Source organism: Sinocyclocheilus rhinocerous, unplaced genomic scaffold (genome assembly GCF_001515625.1).
Source record: "Sinocyclocheilus rhinocerous isolate Xijiao unplaced genomic scaffold, SAMN03320098_v1.1 scaffold453, whole genome shotgun sequence".
Lineage (NCBI taxonomy): Eukaryota > Metazoa > Chordata > Actinopteri > Cypriniformes > Cyprinidae > Sinocyclocheilus > Sinocyclocheilus rhinocerous.
The window spans coordinates 1,379,060-1,399,517 of NW_015655565.1; the positions used below are offsets into that span (position 1 = coordinate 1,379,060).

Below are 20,458 nucleotides of genomic sequence, written 5' to 3' on the forward strand. Positions count from 1 at the left end.
AAAAACTTGTAATCCTTTTAACTTTGCTTTCACTAGGGAAAAACAAGCATCAGAAAGCAACCCTAACATGTAAGGGAAGACAGCAGCATACATTATATTCTCCACTATGTGAGTGATTTATGAACTTTTCAATGCACCACACATCATTGTTCCTATGAACAATCCACAATCTCACAGGGAAATGATACAGGACATAAATACAATGCCCTGAATTGCGGCTGAAAACCTCTAGCCACAAGATTGCGGCTATGCCATGCAGTGGGAAAATGTTCTTGGGTGCAGTCGCTTCCAGATTCTCACCATACAAAACCAACATCTGTAAGAGAGAAGTTCAATGGAGATATAGGGCTGCACAGTCTTGGGAAAGTGACAGAGTCCTTTCATCGGTTGTGTTATGGGTTTGGAAACAGTTGATAAGTAGTAAGCTACACTGCGACACACTTACCACACGATGCAAGACGACAGGCCAGCCTTGGGCGACAAAGAGTACTTAAGGCTCAAGAGCCTTTCTTTCTCTTTTCATCTCCTTGTGCTCTTTGTTTTAGAGTGTTTCTGAAAAGCTGTCTAGAGAGAGGTGGTCTACACAGAGGGTTAGGGTTAACGGCTTTCATGGGAAGCGCACATTGGTCGCTCTCACCTTTTTCTTGCTCAGTGGGCTCTAATGCATTCATTACCTCTCTTGCGCACATCTGCCTCACGTAAATCCCATTTCCTGTGTCTATTGAGCGCGCCCAGTGGCCTGGTACTGGGGCTATGGCCGCCACACGTTTCCCATGGCCTCCTCACCCTTCTGCTCACTCCAGCGTCCCAGCCCCTATTGTTCCTCATCTGTTTTTCCCCACCCCGTGCACACTGTTGTCTGCCCACCAACCCCTGCTTTAATCCAACACCCCTCCTCTCCCCAATACACTCTCCTTTGATACCCCCCTTTCCTAGCCAAGACCCCTGCTGCTAAAGCAGTAGCCTGGCAGCTGGAGCAGTTGACCATGTTGGCTCAGCTGCTGGTTCTCGGGACCTGAGTGACTCTGGCCTCTGCACAAGAACAACAATGGAAACCGGCTCAGGCTAAATTTAATTATCCAACCACTCAACTAATTAATTAAGGCTTAATCCACTGGAGGTGGATCCAATGGGAGAGCACTGGATGACTACTGTACCTAAGATTCAGGAACCTGCGATACAAGAACTTGCCATAGGAGATATCGTATAAGGGACAGTCGAAAAATCATTTGGCACTAGTGTTGTAGTACTTGAGACCAGACCACATTTTCACGGACTTGGTTTTGTCACGAACTCGGTTAGACCCTCTTCCACTATTGGTCTTGTCTCAGACTCAACCCTCTTCTGTTCTCTGTTTTGACTCAAAAAAAAATAAATAAAAAGTTACAAAAGGGGGTGTCTCAGCAATGTAGTAGGCAATTCTTAAAAGAAATTTGTTTTCTTAGTGTAAAGAACATTTTAATAATCTAAAGAACCTTTTTCCACTATAAAGAATCTTTTGTGGAACGAAAGGTTCCATGGATGTTATAGGGGACATAACACACACAGATTCTGCCAAAAACTTTCAGAAAAAAAAAAAAAATTCCAAAACTTATACGAACCCTGAGGGAGTGTATTTGGCACAGAAATACTCCATTATCATATGTCCAATTCTCTTTTTGAAACTTTGGCCATGTTTAGCATGAGAATCCAACTCTTTAACAGTGTAAATAAGTCAGAATGTATGAAATAGCATTAGACCTCCCCTTTAAAGGTTCTTCATGGAACCATTGATGCCAATATATTAAGCGTATAAACAGTTCTCGACTTGGACTCAAATGGGCTAGTCTTGACTACGACACACTTTGGAAGAATTCATGTGCAAAACTTTATTTTGCCACACAATGAAAAGCAGTGCATAGAACACTCATCCATGGAACCTTCTAACTTTGTACATTAAGAATGATTTTTTTCTAAACAGAGACTGAGCAAGTTTATTTAGCAGAACACAGTTTGCAGGTGCCATACTGTACAAATACATTTTCTCACAGTCACTGAAAACTGAGTAAAAGGTGTAGTGCCAAGGTGAGAGGTGTGCTGGGTGGTGGCAATATTTAAAAGTACAGGTGGCGGAATGGATTGGCAGCAACGGTCTACTGCTACATGGCAGCAGGGCTGTGTGGGTGGCAAAGCGCTGTGACTCAGTGATGCGGCTGGTGCTGAAAAAACTCAAAGGCTGGAGGTGTGGGTGCATAGATTGCACTTATCTTCAGTTGCACCTGAAAAAGTGCCTGTTGTTTTTTGACCTGCACTTTAAAGCACTCACTTGTAATGCATTTAAGACCTCCTACGATCATTCATAATGGAAAAGCAGGACAATTAAGGCCTAATTATTCTTTTCAACTGGCCTGAATTCATACACTTGCAATCCTGACAACACTTTGTAATTATTAACATAAATTGTATCTATGAACTGACTGGCCTAAACATTTTTTTCTTTCACTCTAATGGACCTATGCTGTATTTATAACACAAAGCAAATCTATTCAAATGGCATGCATTACTATGACCTACCATAGCATCAATTTCATAGCGGAATCCTGCCTTTTTTTTTTTTAAATAGACATGCTTAAGTGTTTAATCAATAAAAGCCTTAAAACACAAAGGCAAAAAAAAAGAGAGCCTGCCAACACTGCCAAATTTTCACAGGGTAGGGTACTTCTCAGTCATTCCAACATAGAAATTGGAGAAAAAAGTATCAAGTTAGAAGGTTCCATGTATTTTGGGTAGGGCTGTGCGATTAATCGAAATCGTCATAAAATCACGATTTGAGCGCGTGCGATTTCTAAATCACTTTATAGCACGATTTTCTGCGCCCCCAACCTCCCGCAGTATGCTATCCGAACCAATCACAATGCAGCGTGCCTAAATGGAGCACGAGAACAGAACAGACCAGGCGGGCAGCAGTAAAAAATAACTTGGATTGGCACGGAATTGGCACCATAAATGCATATAATTAAAGTCTACTGTTTCACAGTCAACACATGGCTTTTTGGCTAGATTTAAAACAAGGAAAAGTGCACTTTTAGATAAACAAGGCAATAATAGATGGCACTCGTGGTGGTAGTTAAAGTTATATTTATTTAGTTTAAACGTGAATATGTCTATGCAAGATTGTATTACTGTACTGTGATAAAAGAGAATCACAATGCTGAAAAAGCATTTTCAGAAACGTTTGGATTTGATTATCAAAATAATGGATAAATGTTGTGTTTGTGGTAAACAGCCGCGGATCAGGAGCGGACTGCAAACGAGTCCTGTGCGAAAGCAAAATGAGTCTGTGCTGCTTCTGCACCTCATACACATACTGTATACGCACTGCAGACGGAGTACGTGTGAACTTGGCGCAACAAATCTAGTTCAACATCTGAGGCAACGCCACAAAGAGCTCTATTACCAATGCATGGCAAAAAAAAAATCCCTGGACACGGGATTTTTTTTTTCTGCCATATGTCTATTCTAGAGACATTTTGTTACACCTTTACTTAGTGATTATTTTGCCTTATGTCTGTTCTAGAGACATGTTACAGCTTTTTGATAAAGCTCTAATTGGTTTTCTTTTGGAAATATGTTTCAAATTCACACTGAATGCATTAATGACTGTAAAGCATGTCTGTGTGTGTCAAAATCGTGATTAAAATCGAAATCGCAAAATTGATCAAAGAAATCGCGATAGGTTTTTTTTGTCCATATGGCACAGCCCTAGTGTTTATAAGAGCAAATCATTCTGATTGGCTAGTAATGTTAGTTTGGTTGAGAGTGAAAGCTGTGCTCCTTTCATACCATTGGTAGGCAAACTCATGAACTCGAAAGTGATATCAATCAACAAGATTTTTTTTTTTAAATGTAGGACTATTTTTTTCCACAGCCAAACGCTGCACGCCGGAGATCCGGCACGGTGCTGGAGAACTTTAAGCCCTGTTTATAGTGGGAAAAGTGTTCTTTAGATTATTACAATAAGAAAAAATGGTTCTTAAGAATTGTTCTCTGAAAGGTTCTTTGGAGAACCCCGAATGATTCATTTATGGCCCTCATTCTGGAACCTTTATTTTTAAAACCAAGACTGAAAAAGGGTTGAGTCCAAATCTAGTCTAAATCTGGTCTCAGTCAACGTAAATATGCCAGTACCACGCCAACCTAGAAATGTTGAAATTTCAAATTTCAAGCCTCCGAGTAGGGCCTGAGAATTAATTGGCTGTTATTTACTTTACCTTACTTTTATATTAAGAGACTTAATCTAATAGCAAGAGAATCTGGACAGAAAGCACAGTACATTCCATCAATGCCCGCACAGAGCAGAGGATGTGGATGACTAAGACACCTCATGTATGCGGTGGACCCAGGGTCCGTTTGTCAAACTATAACAAGAAGAAGTATTACTATAATCCGAAAAATGCAACACACAGCTTGAGGAGAACAATCAAAGAGGAAACACCCACAGGTGCCCTGCAAAAAAAAAAAAGAAGTTTTAATGCATGCCAGTACAACAGAAGGAAAAATGACGTCAACTAAGGAAAACACTATGGATGTGTTGACATATTTGCTACCAGTTTCACAGAAAAGGATGGGGATGCATGCCAAAAACCAGTCAGTACCAACAGGTTAAAAGATTAAACCATACCCATAGGTTATTTGAATATAATTGCAAGGTCTACAGATGTGTTGACATGGGCTTTTTGCTATCACTCTATTCATAGAAATAAGAAAAGGAATGCAACGTCAAAACAGGTTAGAAGATAAAACCAGGATCAGGGTCACAAAATAAACACAGTTTCAGACACTGACAGCGCCTAAAAGATTATTTTAAAATTGTATTTCAAACATATACACAAAAAATGACCTCGTAGTGACATCCCATGGTGTTTCAGTATTGTTTTCCCTACGGTGAGTGTTGTTCAATATATAGCTACTAGCTAATGTAAAAAAAAAAGTCTGATAAACTCACTAAATAAAATACATTAAAAGGATCATTGCAGCCTGATTGGTCGATACCGTAGCATTCTAGCTATGCTAAAATCAACAATGAAAGAGTAACAGCTATGATAAAAAACACCTGTTCACCACCCGACTGCACAGCTACCACAGAGGACTGTTTTGCTAACAACATTCTGCTATGCCAAGAAATATATTCTAGTGAGTTGAAGGATGCTACTTAATGAATTTGCTGTTTTATGAATGATTTTTTTGAATGAATGTTTTAATAATTCATCCTTATATTTAAATGTAATATTCATAAAAGCAAAAAGGCCTCTACTGAGAGTTGTCCCTAATAATTGCCTTTACCCATGACTATCAAAATACAAAGAAGTGCCTTGCTGTATATATAAATATGAAAAATGTATTTTAAAATTTTGATTAAAAATGATATTCACACACACACACACACACACATATATACATAATATATAATGTATATGTTTTGACAGACAGACAGACATATATATATATATAGATAGATAGCTAGATAGCTTTAATAACATAGCTTGTGTTTTAGCATGTTTCCATCGTGTTCAGTCCAAGATCGCGTTTCCTCGGTACCGACTGTACAATATTGTGTGCATCAGGCTTTTAATAAAGCTTTCCTAAGCCGACTGTGCTGCTTGTAATGTAAAGCATGTGCTCGAGGGAAAGTGGCTGCTTTCCTGTCTATGGCTTATTAGCGTCTTGCTAGTTAAGCTAAGACATTACACGAAATCAGCAACATTTCCTTTGAAATACATCGTTTGTCATATTGAACGACACAATGTATGTTATGCCTATAGTGAAACATTAGACGCAATGTTGGTAGATAAAGGAAATGACAGACTGAATGGGGGTTGGGCTGCTGACAGCAAAATGATGAGGTGTGACCGCATCACTGACAGATGATAACGTGCGATTAAACTATAGCGACTCACCTGGTTATAATGCACCCTAAACGGTCTCAGATAGTTAGAGCTGGTGCAAGGAACCACCTTAATATTATTGATCTGCTCCATGGCTTTGATATAGCTGCCCACGGGTACTTCTCACCACAGATGGCAGAGCCGCAGACTACTGGAGAATAGGGGAAATGTCTACGGAAGCCGGTGAAGGGCAAAATAAGAACGCTGTTGGTCTTTGCGTTGTAGTAATGCTCGACTGCGGTGCAGAAAACGGCCAGTCAGCGATAGTTGGGGGTGGATGATGACAGTTATTTCTTTATTTTTGAAAGGTTAAACTACGGACCCTGTCGCCTCAATACCATGTTCAGCACACACCTTTACCGCGCGCGCGCCTGACGCGCGAACAGGTCATGGTTGCCAGGTTTTCACAACAAAACCAGCCGAATTGCTACTCAAAACTAGGCAAAAATGAGCACAATCGCGTTCCGGGGGTAAAATACACGTTTTTGGCAGGGTTACCCTGGTAAAAGTCACATTCCAGAGGCTAAATATCACGTTATTGGGGTCGCTTCAACCCACGGCAGCAACTTGGCAACACTGATACAGCAGGTGTGCTGTGCTCGGCTCGTGCAGCCATTACCTCACACTTCGCGCCAACTTCAGGAAGCGCGTGACTCGCTGAATAAACCGCCAAAACTCTACTTAATCATTTTCAGTAAATCTCTCAAGAAACCTACACTGCCCAAAAATGCCTGAATGTCTCATTTGATCGCTCACCTTCCTCGACAGAACAAATAAAGTATTCAACCATTATATTAGCTTTTGGGAAATTAATATGTAAGGCTGTAGTAGTAGGCCTAGTAGTAGTACAAATGTGGAAAAAGAGTAAATTAACAAGAAATTAAATACTTTGTACGTAATACATTATATAGTGAGTAACAACAAAATGTTTATATATAAAATATTTAAAAATATAATAAAATATGTATTTATTTGAGTTCATACATTTCTTAGTTTTCTCATTCTTGACCCATCTATTTTGTTCATCTGCCAAACCACTGGATGTTTTTAGACAAAATTGAATTAAAAAAGTGAAATAATTTTATATTAATAACGTTTATATATGAATTAGCCTATGTGAGGTAATGAGGTCACGTGACAATAATGTGCCGCCTGAAACATTATTTTATACTTTTATTAGCAGCAGTGCCCCCCCCATAAAAAATTTAATATATACATTTTCATAATTCCAAATGTAAATATAATCAGTGGGGAACCGTCAGGGCCCTCTAGGCCCTGGTCAGAGAGGACCTAACTTATTGTAAAAACAATATTTACAATTTTTAAATAAATGTTTTAAAATATTTTATTTTAAATAAAAAATAATTATTACTAATTTTAATTAAGCAATTCATAATTTGACAAACATCATCTAAATAAAATAAATACAATTTCTCTGAGTAAAAAAAACAGCCTCTCCAAATCTGCCTATTCAGTGAATGGGTTAAATGAACGCCGCCCATTTTCTCCATATCAGAATGTTTCCGCCTAGCGTTTGCGGCTTTGTGATTGGAGGTCCAGCTATGAAATGACAGAGGGCCAAGCAATAGTAAATCAATGGGAGAGTGATTTCGAATGACAGAAAAGTTGATCAATCATATAATTTCTCTAAAATGGAGGATCTGGGGATCTCTATCGTTATACGCTGATAAACTAACTAGCTGTTATTCACGTCACGATGGAAGCCACAAATAACGTGAAGACATTTACTAGGCCGCTGTGCCAATAATATTTAGAATAAACATTGCTTGTTTGTGTGTGAAGTGTCTGTCACTAATTTGACTTAAATTTAGCTGTTTTATTTTGGTAATATCAGTCACTCTCGCTGTAATGTTTTGTTGTGGTTGCACACCGGACGAGAAGCGCAGTGCCCCGGTGCAACACAGACGGCAGTCCAGAACATTTAATCTAGTCACCAAACAGTCAAAATTTAACTTCAAGAATGAGCAAGTGGTGTCAATGAGTTTAAAGTTCGGGGATCGAAAAAACAGCAATCTATAGCTCACTAATGAATTACGAAAAGTAGAGCCACAGAAAGACAAACGTTTTGCTGAAAAAATGCACAATACACAATCTTCCAGCCTAGAATGAAGTCATTATGTACATTAACAATAATCTGGGACAAATATAATGTATTTTAATGGAAAATGATGTGAGTGGCGCGGCAGGATTATGAACAGCGCCCGGAGTCGCTGCTGGGATCCACGGACAGCCGCCGGTGTGCGTGCACTCATAGAAAACAATGTGTGCGAATATTAAAGACATGGTGTGGTGTGATGCAGTGCTGAACTTGTCCTCCGGTGTGCGACCGCCTTAAGGCTGGAATAGCCACTTGTTTCAGAGGTGGAATTGTCAAAGATGAATTTTAGGCCCAATCCCAATTCTATTTTATACCCCTTCCCCTTCCCCTTGTCCCTTAAAACAGAGTGTCAAGGGATAGGGGTGAAAATATTCCCATAAGAATTGGGACACCACTACTATGCCGTCACACGTCATCATACGTCGTCTAGCTCCTACAATCAAACAAATGATTACTTTTCATTAAAAACTTTATTAATGCCCAAAAATGCTTACATTTATGTGTCTTTTTGCTCGCTCGGTCAGCTATGTTGCCGCTGAAGCCGGTTTACGCTGAGATAATTCATACCCCTTCGTTTAAAGTGTGGTCCCGAAAAATCTTCGTTTGAAGGGCTATCTGGCCCTTCCCCCTACCCCTCCAACCAAAAGAGAATCGAGACACCCCTATCCCTTCACGTGAACGCGCGAAACGTTCAAAGGGGAAGGGCTAAAGGGGTAGAATTGGGATTGGGCCTTAGAAAAGGACACCATAAACTAGGCTGGTAGTTTGTTCTTTCCTCCGACGAGGGTAGGGGGAGAGGGCCTAGGTTCAAGAGTCACGGTTCGCTACTGAATTTATAATACAAATAAGCCCCAGTTAAGCTGCGATACCAAACAGGACCACAGGGAGACGCCAAAAGACCACTAACCCTGCTGCCTTAACCTGACTGTAGTGTACATGCTACTATATGGATCCATTCAGAATAATTAAACCACTGACCAGCGTATAATCTAAAACACCTTCAGCCGGCATTCATTATAAAACACTCGTGCTTTTAAGCCAAATACACGCTGAAAAGAATAATTTACTGCCATCTAGACACGAGTCACTAGTCTCTCCGCCATCTCTGATGAAATCGTCCTTGTTTTCTCTGCATTACTACTTATTACTTATTACTAATGCATTCCCTTACTGGAATCTTGAACTTTCCAGAAGTTTACCGGTTTCAAATGACCTCCTGGGTAGTGTGCTTTATAGTGTCATTTCTAATCACCCAGACACTGACGCTTTGACTCAGTACCGGCTACATGTCAGAACTGCCGGTACGCACGAAAAAGTGCCAGTACGCTAAAGACTAAAATATTGAAGTGCCTGTACTGCATAGCGGTACGTACCGGCCCACTTCAAGCACTGATTAGCAGCAGTATTCCATTCTAGACACAGCTTTTCTGCCTTCCATCTTATAGGCTAGCAGAAGTATTTCATCCTTTTACCCTCACAAAAACACTAAAAACATCTACCATTGCAAAGTAAATCTTTCTGCTTATCTGATGGCCTTAAAACATCAGTAATCTATGACGGAGCGTCTAAACATGTGGTTTCAATGTAGTTTGAGGAAACAGAATGCTACATTTGACATGGATTTCTTAAGAATGGCAGAGGTAAGCTGTGTGTATTATGATGGGTGCAGGTTTCTTATCTGACCTTATGCTTCTGCTAACGTCTAACCAGCTGAAGAAGCTTATCCTCTCTTTCTTGAACATCTTTATTTTTCTTTCATTTCTTTTTCTTCAATGGTTGATTCTTGAGGTGATGTACTTGGGGGTTCCAGCACTAAAGCATCAAGACTCTGAGGAACTGCTGAAAGGTTCAAAATGGTACATTTTAAGAGTCAATAATGATATAAAATAAGTGTTCAAACAATGATGACGTCAGAGAGGAGGATGCTTGTTTGTCACCATCTTTTTACATGCACACAAAGTGCAAAACTGTCACCTCTGTGTAGGGTGAGAGTTTTTCTTTGTCTGCTTTAGATGTCTGTGATCACAGCTCTCACATATAGAAATGACATCATCTAGTCGGTTCATCATAAACAGGTGGAGAATATATTCTATTGATGGCTTGACATGATTTCAGAGACAGCAGAAGTGGAGCGAATTGCTAATTACACCGAGGAAATCACCTAGGGACCTATATGTCTGCCAGGTCAAGGTTACAGACATAAAGAGCATGAAATTAGCTTGCAGTTCCTGAATTATATATTATTTTACACGTTCCTGGGTCTATATGCCTTTTTAAATTAAACATAATTTTTTTTTCATCCAAAATACAAGCATTTGGAGTGAAAGTCAGATTTTTACTAGAAAAAAATCTAGTTTCATATAATTTTATGTCATTTTGTTCTTTTCATTGATTAATTGTCATCAATCATCAGATGTATTTGAATGAAAATAATATGTACATATTATTATTTTTTTTATTTTTTTTTTGCTTGAACATTCTTCTTCTACCATATGTTCAGCAATATCTTTAGGCTTTAATATATTTTAAGATCTTTATCGTTTTTATCTTCTCCTGTAAAAAATCAAACAAATATTATAAACAAAGACACCAAAACAAAGACCCAAATGTTTTATTTCTCATGTGGTCACGGGTTTCTCTGTATAACCACAGTGATTAATGTGATGACAATTCAATCCACAATATACTCCACACCCTGTTCTTTCAATCATATTTCTCATACCTCTAATCATAGTTCTCAGAACTCTCCCACACGAACAGTTTCCGCCCCTTGGTTCCTCTTTCCTGCCCTTCCAATCTTCTGAGTTTGACTGGAAAAATACATGTTCTTCTAATTTGATCTAAATTAGATCTTTTGATGAAGGCTGGGTGGAAGTCAGTCGATAAGGCGGCAAGGAAATTCAGCGTGTTCCTTATGGACCCTGGGGTGTGCACCTTTCCAAACATCTTTAGACACAATACTGTGCGGTACAGTGTTTGTGGTTGCTGACAATAATACAATAATCAGTGCAATCACAAAAGCGCCATACAGGCCCAAGCCAGAAGGTGTTGAGAGGAGCTGAAGACATGTAACACCCAGGATGCCCTGATGCTAAACTCAGGAAGAGAGAATGATGTCGCCCAAACTGCAATATGGCGCTCTGTCTCGGACATTCAGAGGGTCCCAATCTCTTCAAGCCAGTTTCCTCCTTGGAGGGCCAGAAGTCCCACCCTCCATACACTGGCAGGATGTAACACTTTTGCTGGCTGATTTACATCTAAATAAACATTTCCAGACAAAACAATGTGCGACTGGAATGGAAACGCAGCCCTTTTTTCTCCACCCGGCCAATTGATATGAGTCGATTGAACAAGGCTGCAGTCTATGATAAGCAGTACACTGGAGGTTCACAGCTGTGGCTTTCAGAATTGAAGAAGTGGTTCACAGAGAGTTTAAGGAACCTTTCATGGGATTTGATTAAGTGTATTCATATGTATGCATGAATATTGATATTAATATGTCTTTACTTATTACAAAAACTTTGTTCTTTTTAATAGACAATACTGAAAATAATGATAACATGCAGTTTAGTAGGTGAATTGGATGTTGATTTATTAATTGCTCTGATGGATTATATTCAGTAAAGGATTCATCAGATTGCATTAAAACCGGTAACTTGTGTTTTTGAACTATGCTTTGAGATCCGACTCAGAGTCATTAATTCGGAAATCAGACTACACTGGTCACGCTGTATGTTTTTGAATTACTAAAAAGAACCGGCTCATAAGAGTCACTGGCAATGACTCGCATTCACAACCTGGGTAAATATATATATTTTGCCTAATTTATGTCTTATTCTCCAGCTCTATTTCTAGCACAAAGTAAAATGCTTTGTACCAAAAGAGATTAAACATCCACAGGATTTGGAAGCTATTTATATGAGCCATTGTATATATAGCCCTGTGTTCTGCAGCAGCGTTTTTGTGTGAACTGCCCTTGATTGAAACTGTGCACTGTATCCAGATAAGTAGCCAAAGTAGTGAAAGTATAAGAACACAAGATAACTCGAGATGAGACATGGCTCATTACACAGTCTATCTCTTAAAGCTGAATGGAAAACGGATACTGGATCGCCCGGTCTTCCTTTTAGTCAATGTGAGGCCCCCTGCAAGACCCCCTGTATCTTATCAGACCATCTTTTTGGCTCGGGAGCCCCAACAGAGTGCTAATCCTGCACCCCTGTGTGCACCTCAGGGCGTCGTTGTGGTTTGGACCGTCCCTTCACTCTGAATTACACTCTTTGGTGCTGCAACATAAGCCAGGCCACTGCTGGCTCCACAGAATACAGGGTCATGGAGCCTCACACACTCCTTTTCATATTTCTAGCTTTCTCTCTGTCTCCTCTTGTAGTCTAGGCACAGTAGGTTTATCAGCAAGAGTCAAGCAGGGATTTGTTGTTGCCGGAGATGACAAAGGTCAGACTTCTGGGAATGCACTTAGCTGAGGTGCCTGCTACCCTTCTGTTAGCGTTCACAGGGTGTCGGGCCAGACACGACATCCCGTATAGATTGTGGTCTTGAAGGTCAGTTGCATATGGGTCAATGATATAAGAGTGTCCACTATAAAGAAAAGGATCATTTCAAATCTTTTCATAACACATGCAAAGTTCTTAGAAATGTATTCTTAGTACTGATATTGGGTTCATAGGGTTTTGAACTTTGATACCAGTTTAATGACTCTAAAAATGTAATTTGTACTGACAGCTCTAATGTAAGTGTGTGTGTATGTATATATCTGTGTGTGTGTGTATATACATGAATGAAAATTTCATATATACCTAAAACATTCTTGTCATAAAAAAGTCAAATTATGTAATATTTTAAGACACTTATTGACCTTGACACATATCCATAAGGGTCTGCAGTGGTCCTCTCTATGATATAATTTCCTGTTTCCTGTCATGATGTTTTTCCCCTGCATAGTTGCTTTTCAAATATCTATCTAAATAAGCAGTAAGCAAAATGAGTGGTCTAGCATTATATGATTTATTAATGAAAATCAGTGTAACATGTTACTTTTTATTTATAATATTAAAAATAATTATATATTATAAACATTATAAAATAAATTAATATTTTATAAACAAAATCAACAACAAGCACATAAATAAGTGGTAAAGCATTCTTGTGTGTGTGTGTGTTTGTGTCACCTTGACATTTATGAGCCTCACCAAAAATATCAAAATAATTTTTAATACAAATATTAGGTTAAAGATGAGTTAAAAAATGAGTGTCACTAACCCATATTCCTTCTGGCATTTCCTTTTTATTTCAGTATTAAAAACTACAAATGCCTTTTTAAAAAAAATCTAATTACATAATTAGAAAATTACTCAAAACAGAAGAAGTTAAGTGATGCTGTATCGAGAGGTTGCAATGCAATGAATGCACCGTGACCATCACGAGTCAGAAAGTCGGGCTGGAAAATAAAAGGGGTTGTACGTGATGCCATGCGGGCAGGTGTGATGTATGTGGCTTTGGGCAGGACAAGAATGGCCATTGCCTGTCACATCAAACGAGACTTCGACCCTCCTCCCTTTCCAGGTAGGGCCTAAATTAAGGCAACCTGATCAGTGTGGAACTCGCCTCTCCTGAATAGTCTTCAAAGCAGCAGGCCTCTCTTCCATCCAAGGCCTTTGTAATGGAATCCACCGCTGTTATTTTGCCTCTTGTATTTTCAGGCAGGGCTATTATTGTTCTTGGCCCCGGATGTGTTACCCAGACAGAATTCCCGCGTCCTGCTCTTCATTTTGCGCAAAAATTATGACTGGCGCACTCAGACCAACAGATCAAGAGTCACAAACAGAAGAGAGATCGTGAAAGAGGTTTGTGATTCTGATGTGTTGAGAAAGGTGATGGTAAAGTGATAAAGGGGCACCTAAGGAGGTATTTTTAGAAGTGGACATAAGTGGCAGTCGTCTTTGGGGATTACAGGGCCACAGGCCTGACAAGCCGACTGAACCTTGATCTCTCTCTCTCTCTCTCTCAATTTACTAAGGAACAGCTGACCACCCCCTCTCTTGCAGGGGGACTATTTTAAATGCCTCGAAATTCAAATCCTATTGTTTTTATATGAGGCTTGCACACACTCGAGCTCGGCCTCAAATGCAGGGCTCTGGCCCGAGTGTGTTTGCGAGATGGCTTGTGCCTCTCATCACCATGGGAATGCACATTCCCTTGCTAATTACTTGCTTGAATTGGCCCACAGAGACACTGTTAATGACATGTAACCTGATCTCAAAAACCTGAGACGCTCCACAGAAGGTGCAGCCTGTAAATGGAACGTGGGGTTACGGAGGGCGGCGGCAGCGGCAGCAGGGGGCTGTAGTGGAAAGGGTGACCAGAGAGAAACACAGTGTGACACACTAAACCAACTGTGCAAGCGCAGTTCTGTCTCTAATTCCATAGACCATTATGTGCCCCGTAACGGTGGGGGGAAGATCGGTGCTGGTCATAGTTGTGGTGGATGAAGTTATTTGGTGGTAATAGGTGGGTTAGGCACTATGGCAGAGGGCTCTTGGTTGCAGCTGGGTTCATTAACTGCAGTCTAAGAATAATAATTAGTGATTTTGTCGCACCAGTGGTGTGTTAATGACATGCTGCGCTGTAGTCACTGCAGAACTGTATGCATGGAGAGGGACTGCAGCAGCACTGTGGCCCTAAACAGCCACTGCATATGATGATGTGTCAAGGAAGCTTGGCTAAAAAAACGTAAAAGAGGTGATTAACAGCCCCTAAACAAAACTAGAGCCTGGTTACTACCAGGAATAGGCCGCCTCTTCCACAGCTTATATAGCTAAAATAACATAAAATAACAATGAACAATACTTAAACAGCATTATTTATTTTAATTAAATTAAATTAAATTAAATTAACATTAATTAACCTTAATTATTTTTAATAAATACCATTAAACTATGTTCAGTATTTTATAATAATAACAACAATAATAACTGTTATTGTTGTTATTATTGGTTAATATTCATTTCTAATATCAATCATGTGTTATTATTATCATATAAAAAAGCATTAAACATTATGGTAAAAAAGGAACAAAAGGAGCAAAAATGTAGCAGATAACAACAGGTAGCAGATAAAGAATAAAAAAAAAAACAGTGTTTCAGACTTTCTATTTTGTTTTTTAATATTTGAAGCTCTAGAATATTTTCACAAACTCACATAGAAATATATTAAAGGTCTAAAAAAAATTGTTTTATTCAAGTATATGATATTTACCCAGCAATAAAAAAAGTTGACAACATCTGAGAAATGGGAATAATGTTATTATTATTAATGGTAATTTATACATATAAATTTTAACATAGAACATTTCAAGTTCTATAACTTAACTAAACAGCTAATGTATTATGAATAAACATGAACTAAACTTTTATTTTATTTATTCATTTAAATAACATTAAATCAAGCAACGCTTCAGTCAAACTCGCATCAGCTGATAGTCAGCTGTTCCTGACGTGTACCAATCCAGTTTTGACAATTATCACAGCGGTCCATTTAAATTCCCATTCTCCAGCATCTCTTCTATCGCATCTCTGCTCGCAAATCAACTCCCTACTCCAGCCCCACCTAACTGAACCTGTAACCTAATCTGATTTTTTTTTCTCGTAGTTCACTATATTGCAAGCATTCTCTATCATGTATTTTGTATTTTCTACAACTCATGTAATTGTGAATTGTAATTATGTATGCATATACTGGATCTGTTCTGTACCCCAGGGGGTTTTGACTGCATGGACAGAACCATCCCGCCAACACTAACTGTATACTATATAATTGCAATAAATATACTTTGACGAAATGGTCCTGACTGAACCTATTTAATAAATGTTGATGTTCATTGTTAGGCCATAATACCTAATGTGTTAACTAATGCTAATGAATGGAACCTCATTGTAAAATGTTACCTCAAGGTTTAATATAGTCCAAAACAGGGTGAATCAGAGCCCAGAATCACCTGAGGCTAAAATGAATAGAAGAGCAGAAAAGTAGATACAGCAGTACTCAGATATTATGAATGCTGTTCTGGGGGGAAAAGCCTTAGAAAGGCAGCCTTACATCATCACATTGATTATCGAAAGTGAGTGTAAAACACATGCAGAAATCATCTGGGTATTCAGAACCTCTTTTAATCACTATGGGGCAGAATTCGTTATCAGTGTGAAGAAACAGTTTCACACCCCTATTGAACTACCAGCATTCATTTTCACCTCTGGCTCAGAGTGAGCAAGACACCTGCGGTGGTAAAAAAAAATTCCCATATTCTGAAAAAAGTGAGAGACTGAGACTGAAAAAGGAAAGGGTGGTCATGATCCGGTAAAAAAAAACATGACAAATTCAGTACAGAATGTTGTATTTTCTCATCCACAATGACAACCATTTACATGGAAAGGATGTTTATTTGCTGCCTATCTCTTCCTGTATGTTGCGCATTAATGTTTAGTGTAAATTGATTAGTCACAGATGGTCTTACAGAAAACTGTTAATCACATAAGGCACACTCATACACAAATACTCTATGTATGATGCCTACGCCCTCCAAGCTGATTCTCATCTACCTTAAGAAATTTATCACATAGCTACTTACGTTTCAGCTTTACAGGCATTATAGAAGTGATGTGATAAGTCTGTAACTTTATGAGGGATAAGCGCCATCCATTGGTCAGAGTCCTGAACTGCCATTTTCACCCCCGAAATCCAGAAGATTTAGTGTTAAAATGAATTCAGAAACACTATATGTTCAAACACAAGCATATAAGAACATCTTCATCTCAGCCATTGTACTCCTCAATAAAACTCCAAATCAATCTTTAAGCAAACTTATGTCAATTAGCCGTAAATTCATCAAAAGATCCTGTTGCAGCACAACAATTCCTCAGTTATGGCAGCCACACTTGCGAGGCCTTGAAAAAAAGATTTCCAGAGTCAAGGCCCATTATCCGAAGCCAGGGTGTTTTGTCGTGCAGCGCTTTTGATTCTGCAGCCCTCCCATGGGTGCCAGCGGTACGTCAGTGACCGGACGGCTCTAAATAAAGCCAGAGAGTTTTGGGTAACTCCCTCGAGGCTCCCTTTCTTGTGCCACCCGCTTCAGAAGGGCAATATTATTCTGTCCCCAGGTCTGAAGAATGATTTCATTGTACTAGAGGTAGAATGCGGCCTTCCTCTGAGCCCACTTTACTGCCGCCGTTCTTTATTCAAACAGCACCGCCTTTATCTGCCCTCCACTGTACGTGCTCCTGCTGTCACTCGCTGGGCTCGGCCGGCTTTGGTAGATAGGCCCCGATAAGGGTGTCGCACTATGCAAACATGTCCCAGCAATGGGACTGGGTGACTAGCAGGAAGCATCAACAAAGAATGGGGTATTAAAAGCTCTCGACAAGTTTGATTGTTTCCCATCATGATAATCGTAATTGTACAGTGCTTTAAAACGGCTGATATCCTGTACATGCCTTTCATTGTTGCATTGTTTGCCGTTTAAGACCACCAGGGAACAGCTTATTAATAATAATTAAGAATTATGCATTGGTTCTGTATAAACAGGGGGTAAAAAGTTCAATGCTTAAAGTATTTGAAAGCTACGTTGCAGGCTTGTCAACCACGGACGGTGAACGACAACAGTGTGTTCCTGAATGCCGATGCATTTATGGTTTGGGGTTGCATTTGGATCTTTTGTTCAGCGTTGGATAGTTTCCTGTATATCACCACACCTGTGTGTGCCCAAAAATCAGCGGAGGGGTCAAACCGCCTGCCTATACATGTTAGCATTTTTCTCTCAATCAGGCCACGGCTTTGGTAATCCTGGAAAAAAAAAGACTTTGTAAAGAAGGGATCGGCCTAAATCAAAATACACTCCTGTTTTTGGTTTCTATGGAGCAAGTGTGCCTACTTAAAAGCTCAGGTCCTGATAATGTAATGTAAATTACAACACATAAGAATATAGTATTTCACATCGACAAGAACATTTGGCTAGTTGCTATGGCCTACTGATACAAAACTGCCAACATGTTGAGATACTCACATCTCTCCTTAAAGGAATAGTTCTCCCCAAAATGAAAAATCTGTCATCATTTACTCACCCTCATGCTGTCCCAAACATATATGACTTTCTTTCTTCTGCAGAATATAAAAGAAGATATTTGTAAGAATGTTTCACCTGCTGTTGTCCATACAATGAAAGTTAATGGGATCCAAAATGTTTAAGCTCCAAAAAGGACAGTAGTTTGACGTTTGAAATGAATCCATGATGCTATTGTAGTTTTCCAAAGTGACACAAACACTAAGATTAAAAGATAGGGATTTAATCCTTATCTAAAACTGAGATTAATCCTTATCTAAGACCCCCCGATCAAAACCAAGAGTAAAGACATTTACAATGTTACAAATGATTTATATTTCTATTATGTATATTACAAATGATTTACAAATAAATGCTGTTCTTTTGAGTTTTCTTATCTTTAAAGTATCTGAAAAGAATGTATCAAAATTTATCAAACAGCACTTCTTTCAACATTGACAATAACAAGAAATGTTTCTTGAGTACCACATTTCTGAATGATCATGTAACACTGTAACCTGAAGGCTTCTGAAAATGTAGCTTTGCCATTACAGTAAAAAGGTTTACAAAAGACTAAAACAGAAAACTGTTATTTTAAATTAAATAATAATATTTCACAGTATTATTGTTTTTACTGTATTTTTGATCAAATAAATGCAGCCTTGGTGAGCACAAGCTACAAAAACATTAAAAATATATCTTACCAACCCCACACTGTTGAATGGCAGTGGATTCTTTTTTTCGAGCTTGACAGTTTTGGACCCCATTGACTTTCATCATATCAACAAAACAGCTGAAACATTCCTCAAAATATATTCTTTTATGTTTTGCACAAGAAAGAAAGTCAAAGAAAGTTTGTAATTTTTTATTTTTATTTTGGAGTGAACTACTCCTTTAAGAGGAAACTAATGCCAGACCTATATACTGTACCAGCCGAAACCGGCATTTGAAATGGAGTCGGCTTCCTCCCAGGGGAGCTTTGATTCCACCGATTCCGCCGACAGACATTGAAGTGGTATATACCGTAGTTCAATTCACCTATTTCTTTTCTTCTCTCTTTATGTTTAATTGCCTCCCCTGATGACAACAATCTCTTATATCGCCGCATTGTACTTTAGGAAGATAGTGTTACAGCAGAGATCATATTTCTGCTCAGCCTTAGCTCAATTATAACGTCCTCCTACTCTCTCCATAATCTATTGGCTTTACTGGAAATGGTGTTTGGCTTTAGTCTCAGTTCCTCCAACCATGACAGTCTGAGGGAAAGTCTATGATAAGCAGGACTTAAGCCATCATATGACAAGACTTGTTTAGGCGTTGCCCAAGCAGTCCAGAGGAAGCCCGGCTATACTTAATAATAATTATGCAAAGAATTGAGAAAAGTATGGGCGGTGTTATGAGGCTACAGAACATATGAATAGAGTAGAATGCGCCTTCTGAGTGCCATTGTTTGGGGGTGCACTGGAGGTGGTGTGCAGCTGGTTTATTCATGAGGAGAAGAGCGAGCGTAGGTGGCTAATGGGATGTGTTCCCTCATGTCAGTCCTGCGGCAAGGCGGCAGGCGCGCAGTTTGCTGTAGAGCGGAACTCTTTTCAGGAGGGATTAGTTTAAGGGAGCAAACAGGCCTATATAGGCTAATGTGGCACGTTCTGAGAACTGTTGTATTATTAGCTCACAGAGGTACAGCAATGGAAACATGGAATAATCATTAACAAACCCATGTGTCAATCACAACAATGCATAGAGGTGGAAGGCTGCTGATAAAGGTTATTTGAGGTAGCTTATGAAAATCCCACTTATATGGCTTTTTGTTGCCAAGGAAGGACCCCCACATATAATGATACCCTTGCGAAGGACCTACTGTCTAAACTATCAAGGCAGCTAATATATTTTAAAATTTGTTTATACTGTGTATTATACAAATAGACTGAACCTGTTTAAATTTAGGTCTCGTGATGAGAATGTTGAGGAATGCACATTACTGATTGCAAATGACTATATTTACATTTAACATTTACCCGACCAGTGATTAGAGGGTTTTTAACAGGTAAAACAAATGTCCTAAACGGTATTCTGAACTCTTGTTCAACAAAACAGGGCTCTATGGGCTCTTTTAATTCAATTTATAAGATTAACATGATATAGTTATACACTGAGATACCTTTTATTTGTTGGGGCATTATATGTGAAGATGGGGTGATATGACCCCATCTCACCCCATGCTCTATATTTTCTTTAGACTTTGATGTGAGCTTAGATGAAGCTCTAGTATGTACCTCTGCTATAGGGTATAATGCCATCTTG

The 20,458-nt window shown here is 39.1% G+C and overlaps 1 protein-coding gene across 1 annotated transcript in view; it reads right to left on the reverse strand.

Annotated features, from left to right (window-relative positions):
* Nucleotides 1–6,197, reverse strand: part of nudt14 (nudix (nucleoside diphosphate linked moiety X)-type motif 14) — a 33,865-nt gene extending 27,668 nt beyond the window's left edge. The window contains exon 1 of the mRNA XM_016525461.1: nucleotides 5,937–6,197. Coding sequence (XP_016380947.1) covers nucleotides 5,937–6,017 — 81 coding nt within the window. The 5' untranslated portion in view covers nucleotides 6,018–6,197. The remainder of the gene's footprint in view (nucleotides 1–5,936) is intronic.
* Between the last annotated feature and the right edge of the window lie 14,261 nt (nucleotides 6,198–20,458).